The sequence below is a fragment of the Notamacropus eugenii genome, chromosome 1 (assembly GCF_028372415.1).
Source record: "Notamacropus eugenii isolate mMacEug1 chromosome 1, mMacEug1.pri_v2, whole genome shotgun sequence".
Classification (NCBI taxonomy): Eukaryota; Metazoa; Chordata; class Mammalia; order Diprotodontia; family Macropodidae; genus Notamacropus; species Notamacropus eugenii.
In genome coordinates this window covers 313,458,234-313,484,091 of record NC_092872.1, presented here as the reverse complement: position 1 = coordinate 313,484,091, position 25,858 = coordinate 313,458,234, and the positions used below count along the sequence as shown (strand labels likewise).

At 35.6% G+C, this 25,858-nt stretch overlaps 1 protein-coding gene across 10 annotated transcripts in view; it reads left to right on the top strand.

The window, feature by feature from the left end:
• Nucleotides 1-25,858, top strand: part of GPHN (gephyrin) — a 749,523-nt gene that overhangs the window by 353,168 nt on the left and 370,497 nt on the right. For 5 of the 10 annotated variants that reach the window (XM_072629565.1, XM_072629560.1, XM_072629557.1 and 2 more), the window contains one exon: nucleotides 5,166-5,258. The exons of 2 other annotated variants lie outside the window; for them this stretch is intronic. In XM_072629565.1, coding sequence (XP_072485666.1) covers nucleotides 5,166-5,258 — 93 coding nt within the window. Of the gene's footprint in view, nucleotides 1-5,165; nucleotides 5,259-18,432; nucleotides 18,606-18,817; nucleotides 18,857-25,858 lie in introns of those variants that run through there. 3 more of the 10 variants (XM_072629558.1, XM_072629556.1, XM_072629561.1) reach the window with 2 other exon arrangements.

The following is a 25,858-nucleotide window of genomic DNA, read 5'->3' as shown; positions in this document are numbered from 1 at the left end:
TAAAATCAGACACTGCTTACATTTCTTGTCCCTCTGTTTGCCAGGAACTGATAGGATCAGTTGGCAAGATTTTAGTTTTTTTGATGTTAAGCTTCAAGCCAGTTTTTACACTCTCTTCTTTTAGCCTCATCAAAAGACTTATTGATTCCTTCTCATTTCTGCCATTATATTGGTATTGTTGAGGTTTGGGCTGCTTGGGACCCCAAAATGCTGACACACTGGTTCCTGTCAAATGAATTTGATTCAACCCTTCTTTCAGCCAAACTGAAACAAAGTTTATTAAAGATTTGCCATATTGGGTTGACTCTGAAGAAGCCTGGCCAATTGTAATGCTTGTATTAACAAGTGGACCAGATAAAATCTGAGCTAAATTGAATCTGAGTACTTTCATGGAGGGGAGATGGGACTTATATACAAAAAGACTGTGAGAGGGATCTTTGGGTGGTCTAGTTGTCTGGGGTGATGGGAAGGAGGGGTTTAGGGAGGATCTTGAGGAGGAGTCCAAGGAGGATTGTGATGGGATGGGGTGACTGATCAAGGGTGGAAATAGCTGGAGGCAATCAGGAGATATTAGACAATGGAGGGCCAGGCTAGGTTAAGGGTAACAGATTTGCGTATGAAAAGCCAGATTAAGTGGAAAGATTCAAAGAGAGTTCAAGGAGGTTCCCAAAGTCTGTATCCCATCAATATCAGTAAGCACCCCCAAGAAAAGAAAGAAACTTATTATCTTAATAAATAGGAAATGACTAGTAACTGATGTGAAGTTTTAACTATGTACTGATTAAGCAAAAGTCAAAACAATATTAAAAATGAATAAAAAAAGAAAAAACATTATATAACTACCTAAGCTTCAATACTACCAGATGAAAATATCTGTTAAATTCAAAACTTGGGAAATGGATAAAAGTAAAGATATTGAATCTAATTTTTAACTGTTTCTTATTGAGGTTTAATGAATATAAAGCAGTAGTGAAAATGAATGCAAAGGGACCCATAAACTGCTTACAACCAGCAAGTAAGTACTTAACAAGTTGAGAAATTGGACAGACTAAAGCAATACTAATTTAGAATAGGAACTCACAAAGCATTACCAAGAAAGGTAGTAGAAGATTAACAAACAGTATTACCTCACAAAGAAAATGAAAAGGAACTGAGGGGAAAACAAGTTTGCAAATTTCTTGGCTTGAGACACAAACTAAGATTATTTTAAGAGCATGTATAGGTTAAAACTGGAATGAAGAAAACAATTACATGTGGATTGGAATTTATTTGTCAGCATTTCTATGGCCATCCATTCTTGCCATTGATGACAATAAAACTATCTGCATATTAATGAACTTTTAGAGCTAGGAGAAATAAAATTTAAGATGACAGGCAGAATGGTTTAACCAATAGCAAGAATTTCAGTCACCTTCATTAGCAGAACATCTGGCACAAGAGAGACCTATGACCATGAACCTTATTGCCTTAGAAAATAAATGCATATTGATAGAAAGGAAGCTTACCAAGAGTTTTTGCCCATTAGGATAATAACTGAATCTTAGTGAGGAGATGTTTGACAGACTGTCCCATTTAAGCTTTCTTTTATATTGCTTTTAAAGACTTATTTTTTTTTCTTGTGAAAAAAATCAAAACTCATACTATACAAACATTATATTCAATGTGATAAATCAGAAAGAGTTCTGAAGCACAGTTACAGTACCTGTGTTCTTGTGCCACTTACTTCTTATACTTCTAAGGCAATAAACCTTTCTGGGTCTCAGTTTCATCATCTACAAAATGAGGGAATTTTTTTAGACTTCGGAGTACCTTCTAGTTCCAAATATATAATTCTTTGCTCTCAATATCCTTTCAGGAAACCAGTACCCCAGAGTTGGGTAGACTTTAGTTGATATATTGATCTTATGATCAATGTATTTTGAAAAACTATTTAATTTTGATGCAACTCTTTATTCCAGTTCTGGAGTGGCTGTGGGAAAAGAGGTTCTAGAACTATGAAGTGGTCCAAGCATTCTGGAAAGCAATTTGGAACTACGTACAAAAAACTATAAAAACTATATATACCCTTAGTAAGTCTATACCCCAAAAAGATCAAAGAAAGAGTGTAAGGACCTATATGTACAAGAATATCTACAGCAGCTCTTTTTGTTTTCGCAAAAAATTTAAAACTAAGGGAATGTCTATCAAAATGGGGGAATAAATTAGGATATATATATGTGATGAAAATTATGCTAGATGAAGGGAATGGATTCATAAAAATCTGAGATTTGTGGAAACTGATTCAGAGTAAAATGAGCAGAGACAGAAGAAAAAATTATACATTAACAAAAATATTATGAGAATAATCAGCTATGAAAGACTTAGTAACTCTAGTCAGTATAACCACCATTGCAGCTCCAAAAGACTCGTGATGAAATATGCTCTCCACCTTGAGATAAAGAAATAATAGACTTAGAGTGCAGGTCAAAGCATATTTTCTCCCTTTTTTTAAACATGACTAATAGGGAAGTTTGTTTTCATATTTGTACTAGCTTTTCTTATCAGTGGGGGAGGGGAGTGGGAGAATTTGGAACTGAAAAAGAATTGGAGAAAAAAAGAAAAAATAAACATTCATCTGTTCTCTGCTTTCTAAAAAATTATTCAGTGAATGATCTTTTTCTTTCTGGCAATAATTAGCATTAGTGTACATATTATACCTTTTTTCTTTCTTTGATCTCTTTAGGGTGTAGGACGAGTAGTGACTAGGTCTAAGGATATACACAGTTTAGTAGCTTTTTGGACATAGATTTAAATTGTATTCCAGAATGCCTGGATCTGTTACTACACCAACAATGCACCATTGTGCCTACTATACCGCAGCCCTTGCACAAATGTTCATTTTTTTTTTTTTTTGTCATCTTTGATAGTGTGATAAGTATGAGGTGAAACTTTTAATTTTCATTTCTCTTATTGTTACAACAAGAGTTCTGCATGAAGTTGTTACACAGAGAGGACTTCTAGAACAGATTTTGTGAGTTGAACCTTGTTACACATTTCTAAAACATGTGAGTCACTACAATCATGATCTAAATTTAAGCTTACTCCTCCCATAGAGGTTATATTTGTGGGAAAGATTGAACTAGGTGATTAGGAGAGAATATTTTGTATTTAACTGTCTTTACCATGCTATCTGAGAGTAGTAGTCACAGCCCTCTGTGGACTCAACCTGACAATTTGAGCAGAAGGTGGCAAATACTCGCATCATCATCTTCTTCTACTTCTGCTTCATCTGTCATCGTAGTTGTCATGTTGTCTTCTTTGTCATCTCCCCCCCCCCCTTTTTTTTTAAGCTGGGACAACTTTTTGTCCTATGTGGTTTTCATTTTTGATTTCTTTAAATATAGCTCTGGAAAGACAGGCTCCAATCCAAACCTCTGTGACTCATTGTTTAGGTTTTGATGACTTAGAATGAGTGTCAATAGCAATTGTTTTTTGTTCTGGCTAGAAACTCTGAGGGTCTTCCTTCCCCTCTTAGAGTGATATATTTGTGATGGTAAATTGAATTATCTTTTGTCTCTACTCTTACCTAGCCCATAATCATTGAATGGAGATGGCCTTAAACAAAATGATTTAAAACCTTTTGATTTTATGTAATCAAAACTGTCCATTTTCTCTTCTGTGATCCTCTCTATCCCTTGTTTGGTTCTGGTCTCTTCCCTTATACCTGGTATGCAAAAGACATGTTTCCTTGTTCCTCTACTTTGTTTATGATGTGATCATTTATATCTAGGCCTTGTATCTAGTTGTGGTATATGGTGTAAGATCTTCTCAAACTGATTTCTGTCAGATGGCTTTCTAGCTTTCCCAGCAGTTTTTGTTTACTAGTAAACACTTAACTCAATAGTTAGTAACATTGACTTTATCAAATACATTACTATTTTTGTTTCCTTCTATATGTTAGGTACCTACTTTGTTTCCTTGATCAGCTTTTGTTTTGAATAACAAACAATTTTGATGTATAACTTTAAATCCAGTATTAGAAGGTTCCTTTCCTTCCCACTTTTTCTTTTCTTTATATTCTTTTGAGATATTTGATCTCTAATTCCATCAGGTGAATATTATTTTTATTTTTTCTCACTCTTATGAGTTAATCCTTTGACTGTTTGATGTGGCTACAAATAAACTAATTGTTACAGATATTATTATAATTTGTGTTATGTTGGGACTGCCCAATCACAAAGTTAATTTCTCTTCACTTATTCACTTCTGTCTTTATTTCCAGAGTATTTTATAATTGTATTCAGATAGTTCCTTCTGTGTCTGGGCAGGTAACAGATTCCTAACAGTTCTGTCCAAAACCAGAATGACCTGTTTTGAGAGGAGGTAGGCTTTTGTCTTCATAAAGGTCTTTAAGTACAGGCCAGATGATAACTTGTGAGGTTTGTTATAGTAGGGATTCTTCTTGTGTATCATTTGAACTTTTTAGCCTCTTAGGTCTCTTTCAACTTTCAAACTTTAATTTTGTGGCATAAGAAACAAGTCTGTTTTTTAGAGACAGGAACTCAGCCTAGTCAAAATAGCATTTTACTAGCAACCAGAAAAAAATGAATTCTAATCCCAGCTCTGTCACTAACATGTGGCCTTGGGTTATAGTCTTTTCAAGCTTTAAAATTCAGTGAGTCTATGATTTTATTCGTGTTAAAGTACTGGAGAAACATTAACAAGCTTTCTGTTTCAATTTCCTAAATATAAGACTGCCAAAAAACCACAATTCTTTGACAGCTTGGAAGCTTTTCTGCCTACCAGATATTATGGAGAATGGCAGTGAATTCACAATTTTAAATGGAAATACTATTTTAAATCAACTTGAGAGCACCTTGGAAGTATCATTAACACAAATGATTTCAATTATTCATTCCTTATTTACTTTTTATTTGTGACTCTGAAAATCCTACATTTTGATTCTTAGGAGTTACATATTATTATTTTCTATGACCACATTTTTAAATGATAGTTACCTTGATAAATGTTCCTTCTTCCTTGGAGAAAGTGATCCAGAATTCCCTTATTGGTTGTTCATAAGAAGCAATGTATCATACCTATATATGATGTGCTTTGGGGCCTAGCATGCTTTTGGGCAAGTAAACTCTCATACCACAAGTGATAGTAATATTGTTCCCTTTCAGGAAACACTGATAGATTGGTGTGATGAAAAGGAACTTAATTTGATTTTAACAACCGGAGGAACTGGATTTGCACCACGAGATGTCACTCCAGAGGTGAGATAGCACATGCCTTCATATTCAGTAAATGGCCTAAGCACATGTTTTAAAATCGTGTACTCTTTTTTTCTGACTTCCTTTTTGCAGTTTCTTTATGCAGATCAAATGATATGTACCAAAGATATAGTATATTTGCTGCCACAATATTATCCAAATGCTACAAATAACATCATTTTCTTGACATTCTTTGGACTTAAACTAGAAAATATTCCCTACAAGCAGGTTAGATTTCTTGCCCCAGGATATGATAAGTCATTTGTTCAATGGCCTGTTTTGTGACTCTTAATTTAGATTTTTTCCTAATTGAGAGAAGAGTAATAGTGAACAGTTGTCCCTGAAAACTATTCACTTGAATGAGTATTTATTTACCTAATTTCTAAAAATTCCAGACCTTGGTCTGTGGTCCTATTCCTTATGTTAAAATTCTGTGTTGTCATAGGATTATGTTTCAAAACATAATAAAATAACTGCAATGTAATATATGCATGAATGTTCCAGTGTTGTAATCAAGAACAAATTTTGCAAGGGAAAAAAGTCCTCTTTCTCATGATTTAAAATGTTAAAGGCAGTATGATATACAGAGTTTAGCAAGCCAAAAGAGTTAAATAAATATCTAGGCATTCTGCATCAAGAATCAACTTTGGCTCTTATATGGGAGAAAAAGAAATGACAGAGAAAGAGAAAATTTCTACCTCCCCCCCCTTTTAAATTCTTGACCCATGTTCTAGTTTGACCTAAGGAAGACATGGCACTGAATTGTCATTTTGATAGAAGATATGAAATTTATATTACTGATTGTATTATTGTTTTCCCTTTTACCCTGCCAAAAGAAATCCTTCACTAAAAACAATTTAAATGCTACCAGTTGACATCCATAACTAGACTTCAATTTTTAACTTTAAAATAGTATTGTATTATAGGTCTTAAACAGCTACTACTCTCCTTTACCCAAGGAAGGACACTAGTGTATGAAAGGGTACCTTGTATACAAAGAATTTTCAAGATATTTTGTGGTTCTTCTTATTGAAAGTCACATGCAAAATATTTGTAATGATTTCATCATTAAGGTGACTCTTCTCCCCTTAAAATAATTATCAGACTACATGTGTGGGCAGATTGTAAACTTTGTTATTTTGTAGTCTTCTTGTATATTGACTCTGTTGTAGCTACCTTCTTGAACTCTGGGAGAAATGATCACTTGACCATTGCTATTAGAACTAGAATAATTATTTGAGGTGTACCAGGTGGCAGCAAAACATCTCTTTAGAATTTTGTGGGATATTTTCAGCAAAGTATTAAAATGTATGGAGTGATTGAGATTTTTACCTAGAGCACCAAAATTTAGAAGGTGCTGCAATACTTGTATGCCAGATAAAATAAGTAGAAAAAACTGATCTTATCATAGTTAGCAAGAACAGTTCAGACAGGAAGAAATCAGATAGTAGTTATTCCTCTCAAGAATTTCTTCCCACTAAGCCCTGCCCTACTTCCTTGATGGCATATGTTAATATAACTATCAGTGTCAAGAACCTATAAAACTTAACTTTTGAAGAAAGATGTTGTAGAAAGGCCATAGAAGACCACTTCCATTACAGAATCTCAAATATTTTTTAAACTTTAGCAAAAAGATTCATAATTGTATAGTTCAAAATGTCCTTTATTGTTATTAGTATAAGATTAAACTGATAAACAGAATTCAGAGTTCTAAAATTATCTGATTGTCTTTCTTGGATATATTCTTTAGCTATTTGCCTCTTAATTACTTCATCTGTAACATAAATAAATTTTATCTACCTCTGAGACATTTGTGTACCTTATATGAAGATGATGAAGACAAAAATGTTTTATTTTCATAATAAATCATATATTAATAAAAATATTTATTTTATTAATATGAATCCCAAATTTGTATTACTGTCCAAGTCTAGAAATGTTGAAGACTGACCAGTAGTTCATTAAAATTTGGGTTGTACAAAACTTCTAAGGAGACAGTATGGTACATTGGAGGAGTACTGAACTTTATTACTGACATTATAGTTATGAAATCGAATTCCCCCTTACCCACCTACTTGCCATTTGGGCCAGTAATAGAACTACTCGGGGCTTCAGTTTCCTTTTATGCAAGATAAAAGAGTTCAACCAGTTGACCTCCAAGGTCCCTTCTAGTTCTAGAGCTATGATTATATTTGTGATTTTTTTAATGCACTGTAATACCTTATGAGTCTTATATTGCTCTTAGCCACAACCAAAAAAAAAAGATTGTCAGTTTCCAAGATCATTTGCAACTACAATAGACAACTACATGATTCTAAATGTATTTCAAAGAAAGAAAGGGAAAGAGAGAAAGTGCAAGAGAGGTTGGTCAAGGTAGAGAATGACTGAATATTTTCAACTGGACTCAAATCATCCAAAACCTGGTGTAAGACTCAGGGCAAAAAATAATTCAGTCAGTCTTATCCCTCCCACCTTTATCTCACTTTATATATTACATATAGAAAAGGAAGGAGCCTAGCAAGTCACCAGGGTGAAATCTGTCCTACTTACATAGCTTGTAGTAACCTATTTTCTGAATTATTTTGATAGAAGATATGAAATTTATATTACTGATTGTATTATTGTTTTCCCTTTTACCCTGCCAAAAGAAATCCTTCACTAAAAACAATTTTAGAAATATGTGGTTCTATGGATAGAAAAATAAATATTGTTCTTCCTTCCATCTCCTAAGCAAAAAGACCTAGACGAAGGCCCTAGATTACCTGTGAATGCAACTCACCTTCTTGGCATAACTAGTTTACAATTACCAAAAATATTTTAAAATATAATATTACTTGAATTTTTAAAATGTAAATTGTTTTTAGTCTCTAAGGATACTTCTTCAATGTGTTAAGTTTCAAGAAAATAATAGATTTGTTTCCTCTGGCTTGGAGGAATTAGTACTATTGAAATGCCAACAATTAATGTGAATGAGATGCAGTGGCTGTATAAACAGGGATAAAGACTGAGATGAGGACTGAACCTTGGATTTCAATGTACAGAGAACTTCTAGGTGAGGGAACTGTTCCTAATTCAGGCTGGTACTTTTTCTGCTACTTAGGGAATATTAAGAGTTGCCTACATCAATGGCATTAAACTCAAATAGAAAAGGACTGGGACATCATTTTGACTAGGAAAACAACAAACTAGCATACCTATGTTATACTGTATTTTTACTTTATTAAAGACTTCGAAATGACATTTTAATCTAATTTTGACTGCACTGGGAGCCTGCAGGCCATGAGTTTGATAACTCTGTCCTAGAACACTAAAGGGTTAAATGAATTACCCTGGGTCAGACAGCCAGCATTGAACCCAGATCATCCTCATTTCTGTGCCATGTCTCTAAACCCCTATACTATGCTGCCTTACAAAAGAATAATGCCATAAAAATTCCTAAGACCATCTGATATCAAGCAATAGCATTTTATGCCCAGGAAAGGTGATCAAGATCTAGAGCCATAAATAAAAAAAAAATTACTTGTAAGTTTTACAAATCAGAGTCAAATGTAGGGCCTTTTAACAGCAAACACTGGAGAAGGCTAAAGGATTAAGTATCGATAAGCCAACTGTAATAGAGAAGAGGAATGTGAATTCTCTACTCCCCAGGCCCTCACTCAGGTCGTTCGATGTAGTACATTCTGGAGTCATAGCTGAGCTTTTAATGTGTAAACATATAACTAGCATATTTAATGGAGTCAATCATGTTCATATTTTTATTTAATTAAAAAGAATTATATTAACTCCTTTAAATTGGATTTGGATATATCTGTTATTCACAGCTTCAAGTTTTCTTTCTTTAGAAGGGCTGAAGGAAAAACACCTCCCCAGCCTACTTGAATTCTACAGTGGGAATTTGTATAGCATAAAACACAGTTAATAGAAAAGTAAAAAATGAAAATCTTTTTATATGAACCTAACATATAAAATTTCCAATTTGTTTAATTGACCCAAATAGAAAACAGTTTTATTCTCCATAACTTTTATATTTATTACATTTCAAGCTGGAATACGTGTGTTAGATGGTAAAACCTGCTGGAAAAGTATAGTGTTGCAATGGCCTTTATAAATACCAAGACAGAAGGATAAGGGTCAGAAGGTTTGCAGACTTTTCAGTTCAGGGAACCACAAATATAAAGAAATTCTTATGGTCCAGGGGAGCAAAGGGAGGAGATTTTAGAGCCTGAGAAGTGTTGCCAAAATAAATATACTTTAACTATCAAATGAGGACTATACATACCAGCTGGCAGTGTGCTGCTAGTGTCTTAAAATATGAAGCATGCCATGAGATATTTCAGTATCTTAACTTCCACACCACATGTTTTCCACTTAGCCTATTGTGGAGACATTTTTTTTTAGGTGAGAATGGATTGCCAAATTTCCTAATCATGTTGTCAGTGAAAAATAGGATTTGCATTATACACATTTGTATTATAGTACAATAAAATTTGCTGAAATACATCTATTCCAGAATTTTAAGTATATGTAAATAATAAACTATGTGTTATCTTATGCATTATCCATTTTTTCCTTCTTAAACTGAGGGTGTTCTAAAAAGAAAACACGTAAAGCAAGAACAGTGAACAATTAGAAGAAACAACAAAGCACTGAACCAAAAATAGCCAAACACAAACTAAAGATTCTTAACTCTACTCTTATGACTTGTGAAAAATCAATAAAAATTGTTCTACCCCGTAGGTAAAAGTATTCATTTTGGAAAGCAGAAAAACTGTCTTCCATGATAGTTATTTGGAACAAAGATAATCCTTTTCAGTACTGCAAACCTGATAAAACAAAAGCACCTTACTGACATAGGTAAAGTCAGCAAAATTAAGATAAGTTAATAGTAGCCTGAGCACCAAGAATATTTCTGTAAAAACAATCACTACAGTTAAAGGAAATAATAATATTTCATACATAGCGTTTTAAAAATTGAAGACTTTGGAGATGTTTTCTGATTTGATCCTCATAACAACTCTTTGAGGTAGGTGCTACCAGGGCCATTATCCCCATTTTAGAGATGAGAAAATAGGCTCAGAAGGTAACTTACCCTTAGTCTCAGCTAATAATTATCTGAGGGCAGGATTCAAACCTGGGTCCTTTCTGATGTCAAATCTAATGATATTTCTACTATAACAGAACCTTGCTGCTTGAGATAAATTAAAACTAGATTGAATTAAGTATCACATTAAGTATGCCAGTTTTACATCATCTAACAAGATTATTCCTGTTACCATCCAAAAGAACTCTTTCTTTTTGGGTTCTATGAAGTAGATTTATCTATTAACATTGGACCTTTTGTTAACATTCGTCCTTTCAGGTGCCAGTGCTTTCTATTAGTGCTATATAAATCTAGCTGATACTGTAATTCAGTTTCTCATAAATGCTGGAGATTTATCTGTAGGAATTTTATAACAGCTGTGTGGGATACAGTAACCCTTACTCAAATTAAATTCAGAGGCTTCTCAAGGTAGAAGGCAAAAAGGAATTTATTACAGTCTCATGAGAAGGGGCACTTCCCACGAGACCATGGGCAGTGTCAGCAAGGGGAGTGCACCTGAATGGAGCAGACTACATTATATAGTTCCTAACAGGAAGCCCACTAGCCTCTCTTCTCATTGACTGGGAATCCAGGTGTACAGCCTAAGCATGGGAATTTACCCCAGAAACAAAGAACACGGAAAGGATCGTTGCTCCCCAATGAGGATTTTTGTTACCAAATACAGAATTTAAGGGAAGAATGCTAATGTGGCAAAAGCGGGTGGGGTACAACAGGTCACGTGACTGGAACTTTGTTGGTTCTCCTCCATCCTGGAGCGTTTTATTTGCCTAAGGGTGATAGTTATTTTAACTTTGGCAGGAAGAGTGGGGGTTTTGGGGAATTCGTGCCTGAGTGGTCTTCAGTTAATCTGATTTCACTCCCAGCTAAATACTGAAGTAGATGGAAGATATTTCCTCCCTGATATCAGAATGCAGGTATCAAAATGCAGCAATAAGAGACTAGGTTCCCACAGTCTACATGATATCCCCACAATCTCCTCTATTGCCTCTGATATGGATTATAGGTATAAAACAATTTGAATTGTATACCTTTTAGTTCCTGCCACTGAAAGATATGCTACTTTTTAATGTGATCATTATAGCCAAATTCTCTTATTATAAACTTATATTGTTACAATTCCTTATACTTTACAATCTTAATCAAATTTTGAACCAATTTGGGATGGCAGATTTTAAAAACTCACTTTCTAGGAACTGTATCCTATATGAACTGATCAGATGAAGATGTCTAACTAGCAATTTCAGCACCTTTTAAAACTACTGCCTAGGGCAAACAACATCAAATATGTATCTTTGCAATTCATGATCTGGAAATAATGTCAGAAGTAATTAAAACAAATTCAATTGAGTAGAAGGAAATGTTGGTTACTTTGGGGATTAGAGGCTCAATCTCAGGTTGTAAAGGCCCTCTTATGTTCTTATTAATCCACCAGAAAAGCATCAGTGAAGCTCCGGATCATACAGTCTATTGTAGGGACAATTAGATGGTGGTAGAGTGGATAGAGCACTGAGCTTGCAATCAGGAAGACTCAGCTTCCTGCATTCAATTCCTGCCTCAGACACTAGCAGTGTGACCAAAGCAAATCACTTATTGAGGCACCTGTGTGCCTCAATTCCTCATCTTTAAAATGAGCTAGAGAAGCAAATGGCAAACTACTCCAGAATTGTTTGCCAAGGAAACCCCAAAATGGGATCATAAAGAGTTGGATACAACTGAACAACAACAACAGAGGGAAAGTGACACAAAGATTTATTACCCACCCTAACTTCAGGGAAGTCATACTGTTTGTGAAAGGGAGGACAAGAGAGTTTAGATAATCAGGAAAGAAGGGAAGTAAGAGGGACAGGAAGGCTTATGGAAGTTCATGGTTTCTTTATGGAACAGATAAAGGAATCGGCTGCAGTCTGCTATTCCCATAACCATCCAGAATCTAAATTTTCTTTTCCCCTTTCTTCAGCAAATGGCCAAATTCATACTCCTCTCACTTCCTTCTACTCTGCTGAAAGAGTGCAAAGTGTTAATTTTTGGTAGCCTCTAAATTTCCCTCCCTGGAGCAAAGCCCCAGCTGCCCAATGCAAGAGCCCTAAGGTAGCTGGGGATGAATTGATAGAGCACTGTGCCTGGAGTCAATAACATGTGAATTCAAATCCCGTCTGATACTTACTAGCTCCGGAACTCTGGGCAAATCATTTCACCTGTGTTTGCCTCAATTTCTTCAACTATAAAATGGAGATAATGCTAGCATTTACCTCCCAGGGTTGTTATGAGGATCAGATGAGGTGGTTTTTTTTTCAAGCACTTAGCTCAGTGCCTGGCACACAGTAGGGACTATATAAATATTTATTTACTCCTTCCTTCCCTTCCCTCTCCTCCATGTTAATTAAAGGTATATATGATATTTAGACTAACATTATAGTAGTAGCCTTCTTTACATCTGAATAGCAAATCAAATTAGATACATGATAAGAACCACCATCTCTCTAAGCCACAAAAACAGAAGTCTTGTTTCAAATAAATATTTATTGAGTGCTTCCATGTTCAGCCTTGTGATATGAGGAAGTATAATCCCGTGTCTCTTAACTTTGTCTGTTATGGATTCAGCTAGCCTTTTTAAAGAAATAAATAAATTACAGTCTTAGAGTTAAAATAGATCTTAGCTGTTGCATAGTCCCAGCCTTAGTCAACAAAGAAATTTTTGTTTGCTTTTTGTTTAATAGAAGATGTGGCACTGAAGATTAAGGCATAGTCACCATGGTTGTGGATGTGACATGAAACATCAAACAGTTACATAACAACTTAAGGCAATGTAAAATTAAACAATGTAAAATTGGATCAGACCTGATCTCTGAGGTCTCTTCAAATTCTGGAATTCAGTGATTCTTTATGGCACAATAAGTGCCACAAAAGTTTTAAAAAAATAAGAGTAATGAATGTGGGAGGCTACAGTGGAAGTTTCCATTAAAAGAAAATATTTAATTGTACCTTGAATGATAATGGTAAGCAGTAAGTAGACAGTATACCATTCCAAGCATGAGAAATCTCCCAGTTATGCTACCACAAAGAGACTAGTGTCACTAAAAAAGAACATTAAGTTTAAGAAGTAGTACAATAGTAGTAATACTGTATAGTTGCTACCTTAGGATATAGTAGCATAATACAATGGTATATAGTCCCTGCTTTAGGACATCCTAACTCTAATATTTGCAGTGGTAAGAATTCATCAATGCCTTTTCAGGTCAACAGTTTGTAGCTCTAGGCATCGGAGAGTCAGAGGGGAGAGAAGGGGATAAAGAGAGTCACATAGTACTCCATTTCTTAGCTATTTAGCAACACTTGACCTTCATTCTCCTTGAAGGCTCTTCTCTGACAAATGCTAGCTTAAATATTCCATAATGCAATTTCATATCTTTACTGAATAACAGAATTACTCTATAGAATTGTAAAGGACCTCAGCAGCCATTTAACCCAGCTGTAACATACTACTAAGTGGTCTTCTAGTTTCTGCCTGAAGAGCTCTAATGAAGGGGAATTTACCCCTTCTTAGGGAACCCATTCAAATTTGGAAAAAAACTATTTGAAAGTTTTTCGAAGTATCAAGACTAAATTTGCCTGTTGACAATTTCCATTGCCCATGGTTCTACCCTTTGGGCTAAATAGATCACAGCCAGTTCTTCTTTCTTGTGTCAGTTCTTCGAGCTATTTGAACACAACTATCATGTTCCCCTTGAGATTTTTTATCTCCAGGCTAAAATCCCAGTTTCCTTCAACTGATCCTCATATGACATGGATTGAAGGTTCTTCACTAACCTGGTTGCCTCTTTACAGGCACTCTCTTATTTATCCATGTTCACATTAAACCTTGGCACCCAGAACTGAGCATGATATTCTAGATGTAATCTGATCAGGACAGAGAACAGAAGGTTTATTATCTCCTTATTTCTGCAAATGTAATACCTTTATAATTCAGCTCAAAGGAGGCTAGGGATAGGGATTAGCTTGTTTGGCTTCCATGTCCCAGTGCTGACTGATATATAACTTACAGCCCATTAAAACCTCCAGATCTTTTACAGTAAACTACTGTCTATCCATGCTTCCCCATCCTGTAATTGCAAAATTGATTTTTTTTTAACCTAAGTATAAAACTACATTTATCCCTATGTCATTTCATTAAATTCAGACCAATCTTCTAACCTGTCAGTCTCTTCGTATTCTTACTCTTTAATCCATGTGATGGCTATATTTCTCCAACTGTGTCATCTGCAATTTAGTAAGTATGTCAGCAAAGCCTTTCTCCAAGTAATTGATAAATATGTTTAATAGCGCAAGACCAAGCACATATCCTTCTTTATCCCTCTAGCAATTTCCTAACAAGCTGACATTGAACCATTGATGATTATGTTTTGAGTCTGACTATTCAACTCATTCCAAATCTAACTAAGCATATTCTTATTTTTATATATTCCATACCAGTATTTGAGTCAAACTCAAATAAAAACAGACCCCTGCTAGCACATAGACTTAGTAAATAAAAAAAAAATTACATGCACACATGTACATACACACACTCACAAATACATATATATATATATATGTATATATATAATTTTTATTTATTTTGTTACACATTTCCCAAATACATTTTAATCTGGTTTGGCTCAAACTATGGAGTTTTACAAATCAGAATTCTGACACCTATGTTCGATACTTCTCCATGTTTTGTATAAGAATAGTATGAAATACTTTACCATATGCTTCACTAACATCTAGGTAATATCCGTCATAATCCAGCCTATGCCTGAAGAGCTCTAATGAAGGGGAACTTACTTCTCCTGAGGGACCCCATTCAAATTTTGAAAAAAAGTATTAGAAAATTTTTCCAAGTATTAAGACTAAATTTGCCTGTTGACAGTTCTACCCTTTGGGCCAAGTAGAACATAGCCAGTTATGCCCAATATGAGCTGAGTGAAACTTTGTCCAAAAAAAAAAAAAAAAAGATTGGTTTAATCATCCTTAATCATACATTCTAGAATTTCTAGTCAAGCTCACTGACCTGTTATATAAAAAAACAAGACATTTACCTTTCCCCAGTTCTGCAGTACCTTTCCCATTCTCTATCGTCTTTCAGATATCACTGACAGTGCTTATCAGTCTCCTCCACTATTTCTTTTAGTGCCCAAAAGCATGTAAGCTCCTGGAGAGTGGAGCTATTTTTCTTTGTAGTAGCAGCAGGAATACCCTGAAACCCCCTGTAACCGTGGGTGTAACAGCCAGACACATCCCTTCCTCTGCTAGGCCTGTTAACTAAGGCAGCTGAGCACAATGCCTTATACACAGAGGGCATTTAATTAACGTTTGTTGAGTAATTGATGTAGGTCATCTGGGCCAAATTGACTTGAATTAAGACCAAATAATATTCTCTTACCATTTCCTTTTTTATCTTAAGTACCAAACTCCCTGTTACATATTTTTATTCTCTTGTGTCTGAGGCAAAGGTCTGTCTCCCAGGCAGAAAAAACAGGAGCACAATAAGAATGAGCAGCTCTGCTTTTCTCTGTGATCAATAATCATTGTCCAGTCCATCCCTAGCAATGATCCTATAATTTCATTGAACATCTTTTGTTTCTACTATAGCTTTAAAAACATTTTTTTTTTTTATTTTGCTGCTTGGCATTCCTCTCCAACCCTTAGCTCTTTCTCAGCTTTTGTAATCTTGACACTACTTTTGCAGAATTGTACTTTTTACATAGTCCTGATATTCATTTCCTATTACCTTCCCTTGCTTCTAATTTCCTTATATAACTTGTTTTTCTTTTAAATGTAAGTTAATGAGTTCCCTATGCATTTACATCAGTCCACTCAAATTCCTGTTTTTCTCAGAATTATTATGCTTTGTGTCTTTGAAATTTCGTTCTCAAGAATTTTCAATTCCTCTGGCCTGGCTTCTCCATTGTCCATGGTTTCCTCCCAAACCTTCTTTTTAAGCCTTTGAAATCTGTTATTCCCAAATAGAGGCTTCATGGAAGTTATTACCAACTTTCCTCTCCTCTGTCCCAAACTCTAGGAAGGAAAGGTTATTCTCCACCCAACTCCCATTATTCCCATCATTTTCATCCTAATGACAGTTTCTCCCTGCTAGTAAGAATCAGATCCAGCATGGAACTTCCCCTTATTGATTTCTTAACTTTTTAAAGGAAGAAATTATGATGAGGGAAAAATCAAGAAATTATTCTTTTCACCTACAGAGCTCCAGCTGACGTCTGGATAACTAGTACACCATCACCACTCTCAGTGTGCATGCACATCTTATGATCTCTTTTTTGAACACCTCATCTATTTCCCTTTCTGTCAAAATGGTCAATAATCTTAATGGCAAAGTCATTTCTCACCCTGTCTCCACTGATGGATGTTTACTAAAAAGTTCTCTACCATTCCCCCACCCCCAACCCCTACTGGTTCCTAGATTTCCTCAAGTGGAATATACCTTCTTATTATAAAATGCTGCCCGACTCCTCCCCCTCCCCCAACCTTTATCTGTCCTGTTTCTTTTAAATAAGATATTATTTTCCATAATAACTTTAACCATACCAACATACCGTCCTTTGTGAAATTCAGATAGTTTGAATAGGTTTCAGCTTTTGGGAAGGAGACATATAGCAGTGCCTTATGATGAATGGATCAGGGTGTTCCCACAATGGTCAAACTTTATCCAAACTAAGATTCTTCTTCAACTGTAGCTATTCTTTATGGTGTCTAGCTTGGAATATAAACATAGGCAGTTTTACGCATGTTGTAACAAGGCCTTCTGACCAGTGCTAAAGGAAATCGTAGAGAGATTCACATTATGGTGAATTTTCCCCTCTGTGTGAGTAAGTTATAATGAGATTCTGCTGTATTCCGAAACTTGAATAATTAATCAAAGTCAATGATAAAACATATCTGATAATACCCATTTATTTACTTTCTCTCTGCCTTACTTTTTTCCAGATCTCAACTCTACTTAGTCTCCTTTAAGATAGATCTTTTTTGGAGTAGATGGATGAACCAATACTCCCTTAGTGCTGAATAGGATTCAGAGGGGATGTAAGCACTGCTTTTACAAAATATCTTGAGATCAGTGTTACTATAAATCATCCTACATTTTCTGGAGCATCATTGGCAACCATAACAGTAGCAAGTTATATAATACCCAGGCCTGTCTCCGCCTGTGCTAGGCCATGAACTAATCCTTTTTTCCCCTATATGAAAACCTTGGAGTTTTTCTCTCTGCATTATATATTTTTAAAATGAAAGTCATTAGTTTCACATCACATCTTTTTCTGAATACCTTCTTCTGATTCTGTATACCCAGCAGCCATCCCTTCTAACAAAAATTGAGAAAGAAGAAAGAGCAGTTTAGCAGAATCAGCCAGCACACTGACCATGTCTGATAATATATTTAGTCCCATAGTCTTCCAGCTCTGCAATTAAGAGAGAGTAGTGTACTTTCTCAACTCTGCTTTAGGGCTGAATTTGGCCATTATAATGACTGTGTTCTGTTTCTTATTGTTCTTTCTGTTTATTTTGTTGTAGTTATCGTGAATATTGTTTTTCTGGTTCTGCTTACTTCACTCCGTATCAGTTCACATAAGTCTTTTCATGATTCTCTTCATATTTTTCATTTCTTAGAGATTAGTAGAGTTCCATTGCATTCATATATCACAGTTTGTTTAATCATTCCCTGATTAATGGACACCTTCTTTGTTTCCAGTTCTTCACTACCACAAAAAGTACTAAAATTAATATTTTGATATGTATGGGATCTTTAATTCTGTCTTTGACGTCTTTGGGGTATATGACTTGCAGCGGGATCTCTGAATATGAACACTTTAGTCACTTTCTGCATTGTATATTAAAGTACACACTACTCATTTGAAACCACAGAATGTAAGTTTTCAGAAGAATGTGCTGAGAATTTGAGACAGAAGTATTAGAAGCCTCAGAAGAGAATAAAGGTACTTCTAATATATTATTTGACCCTTCCTTCTATTTATTGCTGCTACTATTGCTGTCATTCTCCTCTACCATCTTCCAAGAAGTAATCAGTACTAGACAGTAGTAAGGTCTGACCTCTTTTCCCTCATAAAAGGTCAAGGGGATCCCAATGATCTACAACTGGAACTACCATTAGCAGTTCATCCTCCAATCTTTCCATGCTGCAAACAGGGGAGTTCCCCAAGTATCTCCTTGCTGGGAGACTGTTTGCACTGGAGGTAAGTGTGAAAAGGGGAAGTTGTGGGGTGTAATGGGATGAGGGTTTCCCAAACCTTTCCCAGTCCTCAGAAATAATTTGGTTCTGGGGCAGAGAAAAGGTTCGGGCTGGTTCTTATTTTCTCTGAACCAGTTAACCCAGCCCAAAATTTGACCTGCTTTTCCTCAAACTGGGAGTCAGAAATCCCTTTTCTTTTCTGTTTTTCTGCTGCAGAAATTCCCAACATTCCCATTTTGTGGGCTCCAGAAAGGGGTAAGCAAAGCCTTCAATCCCAGCCAATCATTTCTAAATTAATAATTTTTTAGTGTTTTGGTTTTGTTGTTGTTTTTTTTTGTCATCATTCAAAACAATGCTCAGATCCATTTCCCTCATCAATTTAATTTCCTTGTGGATTGTTATGTACCTATGTTCTAGGATTGTTTCTGTATCCCTGAACACTAGAGCTCAGATCCATCCGCTATTTCCATTTGTGTACTGTTCTCTTGTGGGTTCTCATATGCAATTAATTTTTATATTGGTGTTTACTAAATGGAAGAAAATCCAATTCAGGTTGTTTCACCTTCAGTCTCATCCTTTCCCTGAAAGGTAGGGTATTTAAGCTGACAGTCAGGCACTACCTCACTATTTGCCCATGGTCTGAGATCACCTTTGTGCTCTTCTTTCTTTGTGTTTACTGCCTTTGGTTGCTATATCATCCTGCTGCTCACTCACCCGCAAAATGTTCTGCATTCCCTTAGTGGTGCTTTCCTCATCTGCTAATGGCCCAGTGTTGCCATATCTGTTAGTTGCTTCATCTACCTAGAGACTGCCCAGCTTTGCCTATCCAACATCCTATTCCCCTCTCTGGCATTACTACCTGCCAAATGCTGTGCTTTCCACCTGCCTACAATTGCCAAGTACCTCCTTGAAAACCGGGTAATACCAAAACCAAATGCTGACTTCCCAGCTTCTATGCTGTCTTATTTCCATTTGCTGAATACCATGTGCTTTTGAGATAGCCTTCTGAGTGGATTAGCTTGTCTGCTGTTTCCTCTACCGGTTTACTCTAGGTGACTAGTCTCAATTCACTGAAGACATTAAATTCATCTCCTGTGTCTCTATAGCACTGTCCTTTTGCTACTTGCTGATTGGATTATATTGTTTTCTTATAGTCCATTGCATCTGATAACTCACTCGCATTGCTTTGTTGTCCTCTTAATATTTTATTTTCAAAAAAGTTTTTCTAAGCATGATCCAAAGAAATAATAGAAATTTTAAATATCTTGCTGTACAGCAGCCTAATAGTTTATCTTTTTAATTCAGATTTGTCCTCCTTTCTGCTTTTTTACTTGATTCCTTATCTGGAAATAAGGGGCTACTTTCTCCAATTCTTCACTGCTTTTGTGTCTTTTGCTTCTCATATCATGTACTTTAAACATTTGTTTCTGTTTTTACGGAATATTTTTATATTTTCTCCATTTGCCAAATCTTTTAAAAATGTCCTTATTTTTAAAAAATCCTTTAAAAGGAGAATTATTTCTGTTCATTTTTGTCTTTTTTTAGTAAATCTGGAAGGTGAGCAGAGGGCCCTCCAGAGTATCTTCTCAAATAGGTTCAATTCTTAGTAATTCTTTGCAGTACAAATCATATTAGTTTTTTGTTAAACTTTCCCTTTCAGAAGGTCATTTCTTTCCTCAGCTTCTGCATAGTTTCTTTATGTTCCATTATCAATACCAAGAATACTTCAATTACTCTTTCCATATGTCTTTTCCTCTCCTTTTAATATATCTTTCTTTGTGGGGATAGGGAAAAAAGTTGGCATGTTTTACTATTACTTGCAAAATTTTCTGGCATCTACAAAGATTATAAAGCACACATTTCTCTACACTGAAGAGTTTGCAATCTTTTTTACTCAAATTTAAATACAAGGTAGAGGCCAAATGTGAGAATCTGTAAAGACATTGTTAGTGAGATCAGAAAGCACAAGACCTAGAAATAACAACCTAATTTTGGGTTGTTGGGAAGCTTATATTTGAAGTTTAGGAAATGACTATTATGTCATAAAATCTAAATTTAACTTTTTCTACTAGAGAATTAAGAGAGAGCAAACAGAAAAGAAAAAAACTGTACCATCTAGGGGTATGCAGAAAGTTCCAAGAATAGATATAGATAAGGCTCTTTATCCTAGTAAAAGAAAGACAATTGATCAGCGTGGGAGAAGGGTAAATTATTGTTTTTAATTTCTTTTAATTCTTTTGTTTAATTTAATGGAAATAAAGTGAATAGCAGAGAAATTAATAACATTTAGTAGCTGTGATCTCACTGAAAAGCTGAGGGTATTTGTAATAGAAATAGAGAAGGGGGAAAAAGACTTTTTAGAGAGCCTGCAGAAAACCAAAGGGTAAGATTTTTGAGGAACTCAAGTTCTAGAAATAAATAGTAGAGAGAATGACATTCAGATGACGTGAAAGTTGGAAAAGTTTGAAGTAGAGGAACGAGGATTCGGAAGAAGCCAAAAGGAAGGACAATAGCCTTAGAAAGGTGATATTGCTTTGAAATGGAAGATAAGTTTTTCAAAGAAGGAAATCTTTAAAGAGAAGAATGCAAATAAAAGATAAGGCATAGAAGCTTGAGAGTGAGCAAGTGTTCCAGAGAAACTGGAACAATAAAGGGAATAGAAATAAATATTCAAGAATAATCCTAGGATATAAAAAAGTTATTAATAAAATACTTCTAATAATAATGATGATCAAAGGAAAAAGGAAAGATTATGTTGCCTCATGGTGGTTTGGCCCAAAGAAGAAAGTCAAAAATACATCCTCATAAATGTCCATCCTAATTATGGTTTTAGGACCAATCAGTGATGGCACAATCTTAAAAATTCTCATTATCATAAAACACAACTGATGAATAGCAGTTGTAACTTCAAGCTAATAGTTCAGATGACAAGCTAAACTGAAACAATACAGCAGAGCAGATCAAGGTATTAATTGACTGGTGATTTAGAATAGTGATCTCTAAACTTTTTTTTATCATGTACTCTTGTCAGTAATTGAAAAATATCCCTGGTGGATATGCTCAGGGTAGGACAGGGGAGTTTTCCAGTGCCACATGAGTAGCAGCAACAGTAGGCATACTATTGCCTAGTGAACTCAGAAGGGTAAAACTGGAAAATTGTGTAGCTGAGGATGGGGTTCAAGTAGGAGAATAGTAATCTGAAATGGATAACGGGTGGATTTAATTATGTTTCAGAAAAGCTCTGCGGTTGGCTATCATGAATAAGGCAGAATGTGAAATGTATTTTGCTCTCTGATTGGTAAATCACATACCCTTTGAAGTTAAACCACATCCCCATTGATATGATGCTCCCAGCCCTGACTTTGGAGACCATTAGTTTATAATGCAACTTTGAATGAAAAGAGTTCTTGTCCACAGAAACCTCAACTAAGGATACGTAATTTTGTTAGGTGCTCAAAAGCTTAAAGATGACTTCTCCGGTATATAAGAGAGGTTAAGTTATAGCTAATTCTACCTCCACATAGACATAGAATGACATTCCAAGGATTAGCCATTCCAGTTAAGGTAAATGTGTGTGTGTTCATCCTTTGTTAGAAATGATAACATGACTTGCACTTGACTTTGTTTTGCGTGAGGGAGGGCTGTGCAGGTCACCAGCCTCACTTCTCCTCCAGAGCCATCTGAATCCAGTGACCAGATATTCATTAGGATGACTGGAAATGACCTAGAATGAGGCAGTTGGGATTAAGTGACTTGTCCAGGGTCACACAGCTAGTGAGTGTCAAGTGTCTGAGGTGAGATTTGAACTCAGGTCCTCCTGACTCCTGCACTTGATGCTCTATACACTGCACCACCTAGCTGCCCCAATTAAGATAAAAAAACTGTGCTAAATATGTAAGTAGATAGATGCATAGACAGGTGGAGCAAGAAAACATTTATTAAGTTTATACTATAGGCCAGGAACCTATGCTAAGTGCTAGGGTTACAAAAACAACAATGACAACAGTGATGATAATGATAACACCTAGCTTTTCTATAGTGCCTACTGTGTAATAAGGACTTTACAGATATTATTACATTTGATTCTCACAACTCTGTGATGTAAGGCCTGTTATGATCCCTATTTTACAGTTGAGGAAACTGAGACAAATAGAGTTTAAGTGACATGCCCAGTATCACACAGCTATTAAGTGTCTGAGGCCAGATTTGAACCTAAATCTTGCTTCCTGAATTCAGACCTAGTTTTGTATTCAACTGTGCAACCTTGCTGCCTGAGAAAACATTAGAAAACCTTCTAATGGGGTGAGCATAGGGGTAGGGGCAAAATGTAAAAGGGATCTATAAAGTTGAGCAAGGGGGGAAGAGGAATGGTAAAGGTAGGGTAAAGAATTTTATAGGATGGCGAAAAAGTCTGGAGAGTAAGTTGAGCCTGAGAGTGAGCCTCATAGCTCAGGCACCTCCAGAAATGTCAATCTCAACTAGAATCAGAGTAGACTTCAGAGATTTAATGAAATAATAAACATTTATTAAGTGCTTACTATGTGCTAGGTACTGTACTAATCACTGGGAATACAAATACAAAAAAAAGAAAGATAGTCCTTTCCCTCAAAGAGCTTACAGGCTAACTGAGAAAGACAACATATCAAAGGAAGTCGAAAGGGATGGGGAGAAGGTACCTGATATGGGAGCCTGACCGAGAAGTCCAAAGGAGTGTAGCAGAGTAGGAAATGAAGAGACAGCTGGCCCATATGCCCTCCTGAAATGGTGGTTCAGGAAGAAGCTCTCCATTTTCCATTCAAAGAGGAGCAGAGGACTGATAAGGTGTGAGTACCAAGACTGACATGATCTTATAGGATGACGAGGCTCCTGTAGGCATGATGGAAGAGTCCAAACAAGTATTGGTAGGTTACAGCTGTTTTTAGTATTTCTAGTTTCCAAAAGTTAGAAAAAGTGGAACCTGCTCAATGATTTCCAAGGGTTCCTTACTATCTCCAGAATCAAATATAAAGTGCCTTCTTTGGCATTTAAAGCTCAAACCAACTGGCTTCTTCCTACCTTTCCATACTCCTCTGCTCCTTACCACATGCTCTATCATCCAGCCTTCCTGGCCTACTTGCTGTTCCTTGCACTCAACACTCCATGTCCCATTTCTATGTCTGCATTTTCCCAGGCATGACATGCTCTCCTTCCCAGTTTCCAGCTCCATGAGTCTGTGGCTTCCTTTAAGATTCAGCTTAAGCACCACCTCCTCCAGAAACTTTCAAGATAACTCCAGCTATTAGTTCTAAAGTCATCTTATATCTTATCTTGTGTGTTCTGGATGTATGTGTTTCTGTATGTGTAGTCTGCCTTATTGGAATGTAAGCTCCTTAAAGGCAGGGAGTTTTTTTGCTTTGTCCTTGAATACTTAGTACCTATCCCAGTGCTGTCTGTCACAAGATAAGCACAATAAATGTTTTTTGATTTATTGATTTGCATTTGGCTATGCCTACTACTCACATGTTTTTATTCTTTCTTTCTGTCTAATCCTTTGCAAAATTGTACATAGTCAGATATACTGCCTAAAAGTGTATCTTTTCATCTGAGCTAAGATCTGTCATAAGTGGGAATTTCTTCTGTACTGATGCTGTATCTCACAGAAGGAAGATTGCTTGATGCTGATTATAACTTAAATACCCCTTAGATTGCTTTCACTTTGAAAGCCTACCACATTCAGTGACAGGTTAGTCATTCTATTGGTGGTTATTAAAATGATCACCAACATTATGTAAAATTGGGCTTGTTATTTTTATACCAAAGAATTTGAGAGAGAGAGAGATATAAATAGAAAACAAGCAATAAGGGGTTTGTTTTTGAACAAATAGGGAAAATTCTTTCTTGAGTGCAGCTTCATGTTAAAAAAAATTGTGATTTGCATATATGAATGAATGGATGAATAAATGAAAAGGCATTTATTAAGCATTCACTTTGTGCCAAGCTCAGTACTAAGTCCTAGGGTTACAAACACAAAAGCATAGACAATTCCCATCCTCAGGGAATTTACATTCTAATATGAGAGACTACATTTAGTGGACTGGTGGTCAGATAGAGGTATTTTGGTTTGGAAAGCTTGAGGGATCATGCGTAAAACTTTACTGCAGTAAATTAATATACCCTTTCCAGGATCTTTGGTAATATTTATTTGATTATGACCCCTAGAAATTGAAGTTAGGATGGAAGGGGACAAAGGAAACACTGAAGAAATGCACCTGGGAAGAAAGTAGATAGGAGTAAATTGAAGTATGTTTGGGTCCCATGTGAAATAGTGAGTCAGAGGAGACATCCACCTATCAAGATAGTCAGTATCCTTAGCTGGAGTTGTAGGGATGGAAGAGTTAAAGCCTCCGAGGTGACACTGATAGCATTCAGGAATTTAATTCTACATCAGTATCAACTGACACTCACTGTCCATAGACTCTGCTGTATTAATTAGTATCACTACAAAGTAGAATCCATCACTGACTAGATCAATTAATCATCTGAGCCAGGATTTCATTATCTTATGCCCTGGCCTGCTTCTTCTGTCAAAATTGAGGTAGGTCCTCCAACCTTGACAGCAGTTACCTTTCATTCCTACTGCTCAGTACTTCAGTCAGACCTTTAAACTTAATAGCTTCACTGACCTATTTATCTTTCGTTCTCTTCCTGTTGTATTGAAGTTATTTCAGTTAACAGTAAGGGAAGAACCAAGTTCTTCGAGAAGAGGAAAAGGCACTAACCAGAAAGCATGCTCAAAATCCATCTTACCTTTTTATTAGCTTCTATTAGCTTCTCAATTTTCAAATTGGAGATATACCTTAATGTGAACTGAAATACATTTTATTTGTGCACATAATGAAAAAAATCAAGGCAGAAATAAATTATATACCAATACAGATAATGAAAACTCACAGTGTAAAAGAAGTGGTATGAGAAAGCCAATGAAAATTAGTGTGTTTTGTTTTTGTTATCTATACTTTTTTTCTTTCAGTGTAAGAATTGAATGGCTTTTTTTCTCTTGAAGATTAGGAATAACTATTTATACTTTAAAAAAAACAGAGGAAAGAGTTAGGTACTATTGCATTTCCTTTGTGGAAAAATGTCTAAAAAATAAATTATTTCAACCTGATCCTGAACATCAGGGTCCAACGAAAGATTGGATTTAGAATCAAAAGACCAAGGTTCAAATTTTGTTTTTGTCACTCACTGGCAAAGTGACCTTGAGCAAGTCACTTTACT